The following is a 12,042-nucleotide window of genomic DNA, read 5'->3' as shown; positions in this document are numbered from 1 at the left end:
AAATACCCCCTCCTATGTAAATAAGCTTTTTAAAAAAAAAGATCTTTAAAAAACACAGGCACTGTTGGCTCTTCTGCATTTGCAGTTAGTGTGGTAGTGGGTCATTAATGAATTCTTTTTCCTTCAAAGATAAAATCATGTTAAGGGGATCTCTGAGATTTTTGTAAATTCCAGTGACTCTAGAAGCAGGGACCTTCAGGAAACAGCAGTTATCAGGAGATGGCTGGCCGTAACCCCGAGGTAGGCAACTGCACTATCTCTGCAAATGACTGCCCTCTGCCCCGGGCAGGAGCTGACCTGCCCTCCTCCTGGGCAGCCTGCCAGTGCGAAGCCAGATATCCACCCATGGCTGATCAAGGAAGGAGCCAGCCCGCAGCCAGAAATTTTATCAATAAAAAGGGAGAAAATCTGATCTGACCCCACTGCTTACAGGGCCACCTTTGCATTTCACCCACAGGCAGAGCCAGCCTTGCTCGGAGGCAAGAGTCAGGGTTAGAAAAGGGACCAGCACTCTTTGATCTGACAGGGGACCCAGGCCAGAGACCACAAACTTCTCCTGCACATTTGGACCTGCACAGCACCTTGTACCCAGGTGCTGGTGGGGGATAACAGGCAAGGTTTTTACACCCTGAAGCAACTGGTTCTCGCAGACTGCACAAACCCTTCTGCAGCAATCCTTGTCTGCCCTTGCACAGCTGCATCCACCCTCCCCGGTCTGGAGGGAGCAGGATGTCTGGTCCTGCAGACAATCCCTGCCATAGCCACCGCAGCCCTGTCTCCAGCAGGTTCCAGCACGGCTGGTGAACTGGAGGGAGTGGGCTCTGAACTGGGATTTAACCCTCACCAGCCCTAACCACTGCTGCCCAGCCATGGCGGTGCCAGGGGCTGATGGATGGGGCAGGATGCAGGGGGATGAGCAGCTCCTCCACCCTCTGCACACCGGGCCAGCACTGACTTCACCCTCAGACCATTTCCTTACGCTCTCCAGGGCCAGGCACTGCCTTGCTACTTGCAGGCTCATTTTTCTGTCCCCGCCCAGTGCTACTGCAGTTCAGTTGCTGGTATCATCACACTCAGGGCGTGCAGCACCTGCAGACACAGCGCAGTCAAAGGATCCTGATGCCTGCCCCATCCTCCTGCTCTTCCAGTGAAGCAATGCTCATTCGAGCAGTGGGGACATGACCAGTCCTACACCAGCTGGAGCAATCAGTTCAGAGTGAAATGCAATCCCGTGTCGGGAATCCTGGAGAGACGGGCTCCGGGGTCTGCTGCAGCAGGAGCTCCTTTGCTTGTTCCCCCACTGTCGCCGGGTGGCAAGAGGGGCTGTTCGACATGTCCCCCGTGTGAAGGACCATGGCATGTTGCTTTGCAATGTCAGGGATGTTTTCATAGGCACCTGGGAGCATGAACCCCTGCCTGCTACAGTTGGAGGCAGTGGCAGCAGCGGCTGGAGGTAGGTCTCCCGATATGTCTTCTGTCTGTGTTGAGACAAACCAAGGTCTGGCTTTGCCAGGGAGCTTGGCCCCGGGGGGCCCAGTATTTTGGCTGGACTGAAACAGAGCCACTGCTGGATCTGAGCTGCAGACCCCTGGAAATGACAAACAGCCCCCAAGGGCAGTTCAGACCTTTTGTGTCTCTTCTTGCTCTCCTGGTGCTCTGAGATGCGGGAGAGCAAATAAAAATACCCCAATGTCAGTGATGCAGGAGGGCTTACTAATGGCGCAGAGAAAAGATGGAGACAAACTCTGGAGCTGTGCAGCTAAAAGATGACACAATGGGCATGGGATGTAAGTTTAAAAAAAATTCGAACGTGAGTGGTCACAGGACTGGATTGTAGAGAGCCAGGGATGGGGGGACTCTCCATCTTTAGAGCGTTTCCAAACTTGACTAGACAAGATCCTGAGCAAACTCATCTAACTATGAGGTTAATCCTGCTCTTAATAGAGACTGGACCAGAGACCTTCATAGACCCTCCTGAACTGCATTAGGCTGTATGTTAAGCTTAACACTTTTGAAAGCCACATAAATGCAGAAATTTCTACAGCATACCAGCCACACCAGAGAGCTCTCTCCCAACCCCACAAGCCCTCCAGCGTCCTGAGTGGCAGGCCCAGTCCAGTGTCCCAGTGGTGTAAGATAGCCTCAGCACAAAGAATAGCTTGGAAGAGGCTCAGCACACAGGGAACAGCACAGAGCATCCTGGAGTGGCTTTGTTATGCAGCAATTAGACCAGGAAAGTGTTCCAGGAGGTTTTCCACCTCCTGTTCCTCCTCGCTCCCAGTAACTCAGCTGTCTGTTGTCCCTCCTCCCACAGCATGGATGGAGACCCCATCCATGTCCTCTCACAGCCTTCCTCCAAGTGACTGGAACTCGATAAAGACCTCAAGGACCGTTGGGGTAGGAGAGACCCCACCATGTCCCATGCAGGGTCTCTGACAAAGAATGATCTATTGTAGAGCTTCCAGATCAGACTCATGGCTTCAGTTGAGTCCATAAGGACATTTTCTTGGATTCAGGGCAAAACGGGAGGCAAGTATAGTAATTTTTCCTAATCTCCAGCTACCTTCACACCCTCACCAGGAGCCAGAAACAGCGCATGGCTGGGCTGAGCCCAGACCTCTTGTCCTCTCTTGGGCAGAGGCAGAACCTCGTCCCTGAGCCGCCTGTTGCGACAATATACCCAGCAGCTGCCCTTCACGCCACGGAGCTGTTTGCAGTGGTACCTATAGGAGGAAAAGCACGATCCTGTTTGTTTTTCATGAGGAAGGGCAAGGGAACCTGCCTCCAGCTTGCCAGCAGAAGCAGAGACACCTTCCTGCGGCTTCGGAGGGCTGCTGGGGAAAGGGAGGGATGGACAGTCCCCCGCAGTCTTACCACCCCTTCCATCCCACAGCCTGGCCTCTCTGCTTTGCCCAGTCTCCATTAACGAACCAGGCTCTGTTAATGCCTGTCTTAGCCCTGGCAAGGCTCCAAATGGATCAGCCCAAGAGTGCTAGCCAGAAGCGAATTGATGCTCATTTGAAAGGTCACTGCGAGCCCTGCAGTCTTCAGCGAGAGGGGCAAGATGAAATGCTGGTGTCACCAGCAGCCGAAGGCATTTGCCCAGGAGCTTCGCTGTAGCCGCTGGATGCAAAGCTGAAGGTGACACGTGAAGGTCCTGGTGACACGTGGGCCTTGTGTATCACTGGCATCCCTGTGCATCCCCGGGGCTTGCTGCTGCTCCAGAGCCTGGCTGGGAGGAAACCAATGGCCAAAGCACCAGCAATGGTTGAGTGGCTCTGCCATCTACCTGGTCCTCGTGGCTAGTCCTTCCCCTGAGCGGCCACCAAGCTAATTGGTGACTGCCATTGCCAATGCTCAGCAGTGCTTCATGGCTGCTTTCCACCCACTCTGGATACAACCAGTTCCCAGGGAATGAAAACCTTGGGACCAAACCCTTCCAACAGGGCAGGGGCCAGGGCTGGCCGGGGACGAGAGCTCGCTCTGGCAGACGCAGACATCAGCTCTCCCCAGGGATGTGCTCCCACATGGGTTCCTGGAGATCCCCGATATCACAGCAGCCACCTGCCATCCTGGATTGTATCACTGTCTGGCAGCTCTGGCCTCCGAGGCATCTGACTGGGCCGAATGGATTTTCTAGAAGGCTCCACACCTTATAGTTAAGTAAAGTAAAGTAACCTTAGGCTTTCCTATCACACACAAATGTTTCCCAGCACGCAGTGTCTCATTAAACCCCTGACTTTCCCCAACTCAGGCACCCCGTGGTGGATTACAAGTCTTGTTTGTCTTCAGTTCTGCTGTGGAAAGGAAACGTAAGGGCTTCTGTAGGCGTGTGCCAGGATCTGTCTGTGCCCAGTGAGTTGGGTACCCAGCACTGGCCCTGCAGCACCCCTGGGTGCACCCCACCTCAGCATCACTGATCCCTGCCGGCACCCAGGACCGGGAACTTCAGGCACAGATCTGCCGCAAGCGACCATGGGGAGCACTGGCCACCAACCAGCAGAGAAGTCACACTTGAGACAAGGAAAGTGGTTTCCCCAGCTCAATTTGCTGTTGCAAAACGGGACATCATTTAAAGCAAAATCTATTGAAAAGAAGCTCTTCCTAGAAAATACATTTGCAGGTGTTTGCCAGCAGTCACTGGAAAGAAAGTGCAGACTTTTGATGATATTCCAGGGAGTTTTTTTCATAGTAGGTTGCTGAGTTTTTGACCAAAAGGATGCGTAAGCATGACACAGGGAAGTGTAAAACTTTCCCAGCCAGCTGAGCAGGATGTGTCCCCAGGTGCTGCTGCCAGGCAATGCAGAGGAACGCAGGGCCGACCACACGCTCCTCTGCGCTGCAGTTCTGCTGTGCCACGCTGTGAATGGCCATCACGGGAGAATAAACCAGACCCTCACCAAGAGACTGGCTCCAGCCTGGCTCCTGTCCCCACAACCCCTCAGCTGAGGGCTTGGGGATCTTGTGCCAGTGAGCTACCCCTGCCACGGGCATTGATCTCACAGTGACGACACTAGCTAAGCCCCTCATGCACTGCCAAACCTCTGGTCCCATTGTAGGCTCACAAAACCCCATTCTTCCACAAAGCCCAAGAAAAGTCCAGCCCAGGACTATGCCCCGCATGCTGGCAGAGGTGGACAATGTAAAAAGGTGTCTGCCATGTGCTGGAGATGGAGCCAAAAGGATCTTGGATGGAGAGACGCAGGCACAGGAACGGCCAGCTGGGTCAGTGTCACCTCTTGTCCCTGAACCACACCAGCCACATTGGACTAACCAGCCGGACTCCAGCCTCCGACTGACCGTGGCTCTCCAGGAGCCCTGGCTGAGTGCAGGGGAGTGGAGGGAGCTCGGAGGAGCCTGCTTCTCAATTATTCATGTTGAGATCTCAGCTGATGGAGCTGGGGCTTTCAGAGGCTGGTTCCTAATGGAGCCTGCTGACGTGTCTGTAAGCACTCCTGAGCCCTGTGCAATTCCCACTTCTCCCATCTCTATGCCATAAAAATGCCACCTTCTCCTGCTAATGATGCATTATGCAGCCATTACTCAGCGTTCATAGCCCTGCTGCCATCATGCAAATATCTTGAGCTGTTAGTGTGGGAAGGTCAGTGTGTGCACTCCAGCCAGGGCAATCAGACATGCCGGGATCTGCCGGGAGTCCTGCCCATGCTGGAGGCTGATGGAGGGATGACAGGACATCTGAGACCAGCTTCCACAGGGAGGAGAAGAGGTACCAACAGGCATAGCTAGAGCATAGTGTGGCCTCCAGACATCCCAGCCCAGCTCTTTTAGGCAGAGGAAGGGAAGGAGATGACAGAGGACACTTGGGGCCACATCAGCTGGCACCCCAGGTGCTGCAGACCGGTTAGCATGATGTGCTGATTACCTGCAGGACATCTCCACTTGCAGAGTCAAACGATGCCATGGATGATGAGTGGAGGCAATGGTGGAAGATGACCCAGGGCATCCCACACCAATTGGGTAGAAGTGGAAACATGACCCTGGTGTATGCACAGCTCAAGGTGCCACATAACCAAAGAGTGGGTTCATGAGGGCCACAGTATCATGGCAAGGCTTAGGCCACCTTGAATAGTCCTGCATAACATCCCTACACCCACTTTATCTACTGTCCATCCCACATGGAGAGCTGCGGAGGTCCACTCATCTATCCATTCATCCCCACAGCCTTTTATCCTCACACAGGCATACCTGCATCTCATCCCCATTCTCATACTGACCTGATACTCCATCTGTCCATCCATCTATTCATCCCCATGCACTCATCACCCAACTATTCTTCTAGCTCAGACCAGTGCTCCACCCAGTGAATACTCACCTCCGAGTACTTGGGAGAAATGGCTAAACCTGGGGTGGTTTTGGTGCCCTCTCCTAAAAGGAGAATATTAAACCATTGCGATCATAGTGTGGACTGGTATTCCTGTAAGGGCTACAGGAGCGAAGGAAACCTCTCTTTCAGGAGGACAGAGGACACGTTGATGGGAAGGATCTGTACCCCCTCCTTCTCATGAGAGGAGAAGCATCCTCAGAAGGCTCTGCATGGGCAGACAGCTGCTGTGCCTGAGTCTTCCCTCAATAGGCTCCCAAAACCTAGAGCAGGTGATACCAGCTTGCTCCAGATAGCCATATTTATAAAATCACAATGCTGGCAGAGACATCCTGACCCCTTTTCCAGCCAACTGGCACCCAGGGAAGGTCCCCAAGCTAGTCTACCTGGCTCAGCGGTGGCAATGCCTGGCAATACACACCAAAGTGCCCTCCCTGCAGTACACAATGCCCAAGAGAAGGCTGGATGCTGATTTGGGATCACGTAGCCTGGTGGATCCCATTGCCTGGGAGCCCTGGGACCTGCCAGGGGGTGAGTGGGAAAGGCTGCTTTTGGGGACACCCCATGATGTCCCCCAGCACGGACTGAGCCATGCATCCATGGCATGAGATAGCGCCTGCTGAAAGTGGGCTGAGGGCTGGAGTCAGTAATGAAATTGGTGCCAGAGGAGATGGGCAATTATCCTGAGAGTGGTGACCAGCCCGCCCTGCTGGTTGATTTAGGGGCCACATGTCTGCGGTCATCTAGCCCGTGGCCACCCTGCAGGGCTCCTGTGAAGAGACATGGCCTGAAGATACCTCCTACTACAGCAAAGGGGAAAACATCTCTTACATCTTGGGGCCTGGGGTCCTCTGGCATCTCCGCTCTAAGAGCCCTGCCTTGGACTGGGCTGTCCCTACAGATCATGGCTAGGGGGGAGGAGAGCTGCAGTCCCACCATGATGGAGGAGGTGAAGGTATGGGCACTACAGAGTTCAGAGGGATGGGACATCCTGAAACTAACCCACGCAGAGTGGGGCAGTGGAGAAGGGACTTTCATTTACTTTAAAAGCAGTCCACAAACAGGGTCCATAGCACGGTTGTGCTGGCCAGCAGGAGACCAGTTCACCAGTTCCCTCCACAGAGACAACTGGTGCCGCAGTCCCAAGGCTGTGCCAGTGTGGTGGAAGGTGCCCAGTCGCTCACTTCAGCTCAAGCGTCTCTTTGGAAAACGCTGACTGAGGCACACATGTGCATAGGCAGCTGCTTGAAATAAAATACATGGGCATGAAAACGTGCATGGAAACACGTACACCAACAGTCATAGACATCTCCCCGTGCACACAGGCAGCTGCTTGCTGGATGTAAGGACACACACGTAAACACACACACACACACACACACACGTGCTCTCAGGGCCACACTCTACCTCTGCACACAAACACCCACTCCCAGCCCAGGCTGGGCTTTATTTCTTGCCACGTGCTTGCAGAGCAGTCCCAAACCAACACCGGGGCTCCCAGCATCTTGTCCCATCAGTGAGAATCCTTTGTCCTCATCATTGTGTCCTACAAAGTCCCTGTTCACCAGGAACATGTCCCCTCTTCCAGAGCTGCCTGAAGGATGTGTCCCTGGCCTTTTAGCTATGTCGATATCATTAGCTGACCCTTAATTTTGTGTGCATGCATGCTGGCCTTCCTTATCTGCAGGAGAGAGCCATTAGCTTCCTCCCCACATAAACATTAGGAAATAATTGCCATAAGGGGCATCTCCACAGGTTACTGCCTTGGGTGGCCTGTGGCTGCTGTTCAACAGAGCCTGGCCACTGGGCACCTACCTGTGGGCAGGGGAACATGGCTCCAGCATCATGGGGACATCACTCTAGCATCAGTGGGACATGGCTCCAGCATCACCAGGGCCTCCCGTGGGACAGGGGATGGGAGACCCCAGCCCTGTCCAGTGATGGAAACAGGAGCAAGGCAGCAGGATTGGGCCAGGTAGGTCAGTGTGGAGGGGGCTCTGAAGGGAGCCATGGGGTGGGCTGTATGTCAAGGGGGCATTTGGGACGCTATACCAGTGATATACAGGCACAATGGAGTCAGGGGACCCAGGGCATCGCCAGGAGTCACCGGCAGCTCCCAGCTTAAATCACAAGTACCAGCTGTGTGCCAGGAGCCCACAGCTAAGGGTGAGTGTGCAAGGTGCTGCGTGAGGCTGTTTACCAGTGAATTTGGCCATGAGGGAGCAACCGGCTGCTGGCATCTCTGCTGATGGATGTGGCAAGGCCAAAGCAGGACTATATGAGTGTCCCTGCCATGGGTGATGCGCAAGGTGGACATCTGCAGAGAACATTACAATCCAATACATGTGCTGGAGCTGCAAGCGTGAGTTATCCTTGGGACATTAGGTCACCATGAAAAACCAAAGCACTGAGTTACTCAGGACTGAGCTGGAAATGGCCACAATATCCTCTAATGGACACGTGCCTGGTGGGAGGACAAGCTGTACACCATCTGGGGGCTCTGGTTTGCTGAAGATCCAGACATCTCCCCCAGGGACAATCAGCAGAAAAGGGCTCAGGAAGGTCTGGCTCTGGCCATCAGCTTTAATAACAGGAAAACAGGATGATAGCAGCTTTTCCATCCGCACAGGAAGGGGCTGGGAACATCTTTCCCAGAAGCAGGCAGACTCTGACCTAAAACATCAGACAACTGCGCCTCCAGGAGCACGGAACACGGGCCCCACTGCCTGGAGATAAGATGGCTCTGGTGAGGACGTGGGGATGGTGGGCGATCAGCTGGCCCTGAGCAGCAGACACGACTGTGGTGTGAATGGGTCCTGGCTCACGCCCACGGGCACAAGAGCGTGCCAACCCCAGCAGAGACAGTGGGTGCTCAGCACAGGATTGCCCAGGGTACCTCCAACCACTTGTCGCCTGGTCTTCACCCACCCAAGGCAGAGGCTGGGGGCCCAGCGTGCCAGCCCTGACAGCCATCCCTGGCCAAGCAGTGCCACCCTGTGGCAAATGCCCTCCTTGTCTCCGAAGGGAGTGATGCCCCTGGACCCCCACCCCAGGTCTCCAGGTCCATGGCACTGGCTTCCCCCCCCCCAGCCTTAGTCTCCTCTCCCCTGGTCCTGCACATGACCCCAACACAGACATCCCATCTCATCCCAGTGCTGCCACTGAAGCTCTTTCCTTTCCCCATTACCTTGCCCAAATATCTCGGGGGCTCCAGCAACAGCAGCCAAAAGTGGGTTCCTCCAACCCTATCCCTGTGGATCTCTCCTGGGGTGCAGACGAGGGGAGGGGGCCCCCACTCCCACCTCCCAGGAACCCTCTGCCAAGGGGCTGGTTCCCTGGCACCCTGCCTTAATTCCCCAGACAGACTAATAATAAGGTTTATTATTAAATAATGAGGTATGGACACGTCACTATCAGGTAATCATTTCTTATGAAATAGGATTTCCATTCCAGTGCAATGTCTCAAGCACTTTTCCCCAGGCAATCTCCCAGTGCTTCATGCAGGGGCCAGTCTCATTGCACCCTGGTTGTGGGTGGAGAAACTGAGGCACGGGGTGGGGGCACAGGGAGAAGCTGCGCATTCGACAGCCCAGCCCAGCCTAGCCAGGGCACCATGCCCCTGGTTGTGACCACAGAGGAAGAGGTGAGATGCCATCAGCTCCTCTGCCCCAAACCGCTCACCCCTTTCCAGTCCCAAGGGGTTCTTATTTGCTCCCCTGAAATGTTCTGGCTGGTCCCAAAGCTGCCTTGGTGGCACTGTGGGCTGTGCTTATCCTAACTGATGCTCAGTCGTGCAGGGGAAACCTCCCTTCAGGAGCATGGGAAGCGTGTGCCAGCCCTCCACCCCACTGTCACCTCCCACTGGCAATGGTGAAGGACGTTCTACTCCTGCTCCCGGACACATTGGGGCACCTGTGAAAGAGCCGTGGCCCTCAGGGCACATTCCTGAATGACAGGGCAAGAGCAGCACTCATCTGGCCAGGGACTGGGTCAGGAGGACAAAGGTGGCAGTGATGGTTCAGGTGCTGTTTTGGGGTGCGAAGCTGGGGAAAAACACAATGATGGGCCCCAGCACCAGTGGGCAGCTCCAGCATGGGGGTAAGCAGCAGCCCCATCTTCCCCCTCCCCTGAAATCAGGCACAGAGGGTCCCAAATCTCAGCTGTGCATCTCAAATGTCCACTCCCCTCCCAAACCAGGGCCCCTGGGATGAGGGGCTGAGACTCCCCTGGGTGGAACCAGTCCCATAGAGGGCCAAGTCAAGAGGCATTTGGGGCTGAGTGGTGCCTGACCTGTTTGACACGGGTGAAAACAAGCCACCGGGTGTTAACCCCCAGGAGCTGGATATAGGCACAAGGAAACATCACTCTGGCAAGGTACAGGGCTCCAGCGATGGCGAGTAGGGTGGGATCCTGAATCCACTCCCTTGTAGAGTCCAGACCTTTGGTTTAGCTCCCTGCCCCACACCCCACTGCCTGTCCCTGGATCCCCAGGGCAGAAGGGATGCTGTGACACTGGGAGGATGGCCACAATCCTGGGGAGCTCAGAGACAGACATGAGGGAGGGCGAGGCTGGGACTGCCTGGGGGATGAGCTGGTGTCCCTTCCCACCCCATCGCTCTGCAGGGAGGGGAGTGTTGGCTGGCGGAGGGGAAGGTGAGCTCACAGGGGCCAGGATCGCTCTCGCCATCCTCTGCTTTCACTGCTCTTGTTGCCCAGTAGCTAGAGGCTCTGATTTGTCTTCACATCTTTGGGATGGGAAGCCATGAGTTTCTGCTGCAGGGTGGCTGCATCACGTACCCCCATGATCCCGACAGTCTGGGGAGCCTGGGGACCTCCAAAAGCTCTACAACTTGGCAGCCCCTATCCCCCGATGCACGGAGCCCTTGGATGACCGTGGGTAGCTGGGTCCCATGATCACAGCCCCCCTAGGAGCTGGGATGGAAGGGAGGGACCAGCACAGCCCACTCACCCCCTGCCCATGCTGCCACAGGGTGCGGGAGGAGCGACCACTCTCTCTGTTAAGACACCGGAGGGCCCCACTAGCAGGGTTTGACCTCTGCCATATTTTAACCAAAAGAGGCAGAAAACACCACAAGTGACACTGTGAGCACCCGGAGATCTGCAGAAACATCTGAAAGTCCATTCAGTTCCTGGTCAGATGAGAGAACTTCACCTGAAGCTGCTTCTGCTTCTCCAGGGGTCTTTTGAGAGAAGGTCCAGCCCTAGCTTGGTCCCAGCATCAGTGACACCCCTCTAGTATCTGAGCTGATCCCATCCCTGCTACGAGTCCCTCTTCACCAGCAGCAGCCAAGGCAGCACAGCTGCCAGCATGGCCACAGTCAAGATGAGGAGAACGGCAAGGGCGATGGGTGACTGGCAACAATTCACCCCCAGAGCCGAGCTGGATGACACCGAGCTCCGCGTTTCCACTCTGCTTCTCCTCCCCAGGGAGCTGCAGTCCGCATCCACCAGTGGCATCCCATGGTCGCTGATGACAAAGATGTGGGCTTCCCGCGCCAGCTCTCCTGGGACACCCTGTGAGTCCATGGGGCTGTTCCTTGTGCTGCAGCACCGGTCAAAGCTCTGTATTGGCATCACAAAATGGCTGGGCACCACTAAGGTGTTGCTGGCTTCCATTTTGGCCAGATGGGACAAGGAGGAAGGTGACAGAGGCATCTCCAGTGTCCGGGAGTTGGTGCCTGCCTTGGGTGACCATAGAGCCGCCTTCTTACTGAGGAAAGTCACATAGCGGCAGATGGGGCAGATGATGCTGCTCTGGACCTGGCCATCAAGCTTGGCAGAGAGCAAGCACTTCACCAGGCAGTCGTGGCAGAAGGTGTGTCCGCAGCTGAGCTTGCGGTGCATGGCCTCCAGCGGGTGAAACTTCTCATAGCATACAGGGCATTCGGCTGGGAGACCTTCCTTGCTCGATGAGGTCTCAGACATCCCTGCTCTATCAGCCACGGGTACTCCTCAGCTGCGAGAAAGAGGTGCGATGGGTTAATAAGGGTCTTGGTTGCAACAATTAACATGATCCATCTCTTCATCTCTCCTCATCATTCCTGTTTTCTTGCCTTTGCACTCTTGCCCCTAACAGATGCAGTGGGTGGCTACTAGGCATGGTCTCAACAAGGCAGGGCATTGCCAGGAGCATTAAGCCTCTCAGTGTGGCCCTTGGGGCAAGAAAGAGATGATGGGAG

General features: G+C 55.2%; 1 protein-coding gene across 1 annotated transcript; it reads right to left on the bottom strand.

Moving 5' to 3' along the window:
• Nucleotides 1–11,122: 11,122 nt before the first annotated feature.
• RNF222 (ring finger protein 222) lies at nucleotides 11,123–11,788 on the bottom strand. The gene has a single exon (XM_009697941.1). It carries the CDS (start codon nucleotides 11,786–11,788, stop codon nucleotides 11,123–11,125), a length of 666 nt encoding a protein of 221 aa, XP_009696243.1.
• Nucleotides 11,789–12,042: the final 254 nt, after the last annotated feature.

This window comes from Cariama cristata, unplaced genomic scaffold (assembly GCF_000690535.1).
Source record: "Cariama cristata isolate BGI_N322 unplaced genomic scaffold, ASM69053v1 scaffold22630, whole genome shotgun sequence".
NCBI classification, from domain to species: domain Eukaryota; kingdom Metazoa; phylum Chordata; class Aves; order Cariamiformes; family Cariamidae; genus Cariama; species Cariama cristata.
The sequence above is the reverse complement of the archived record's forward strand: the minus strand, read 5'-3'. Positions and strand labels throughout refer to the sequence as shown.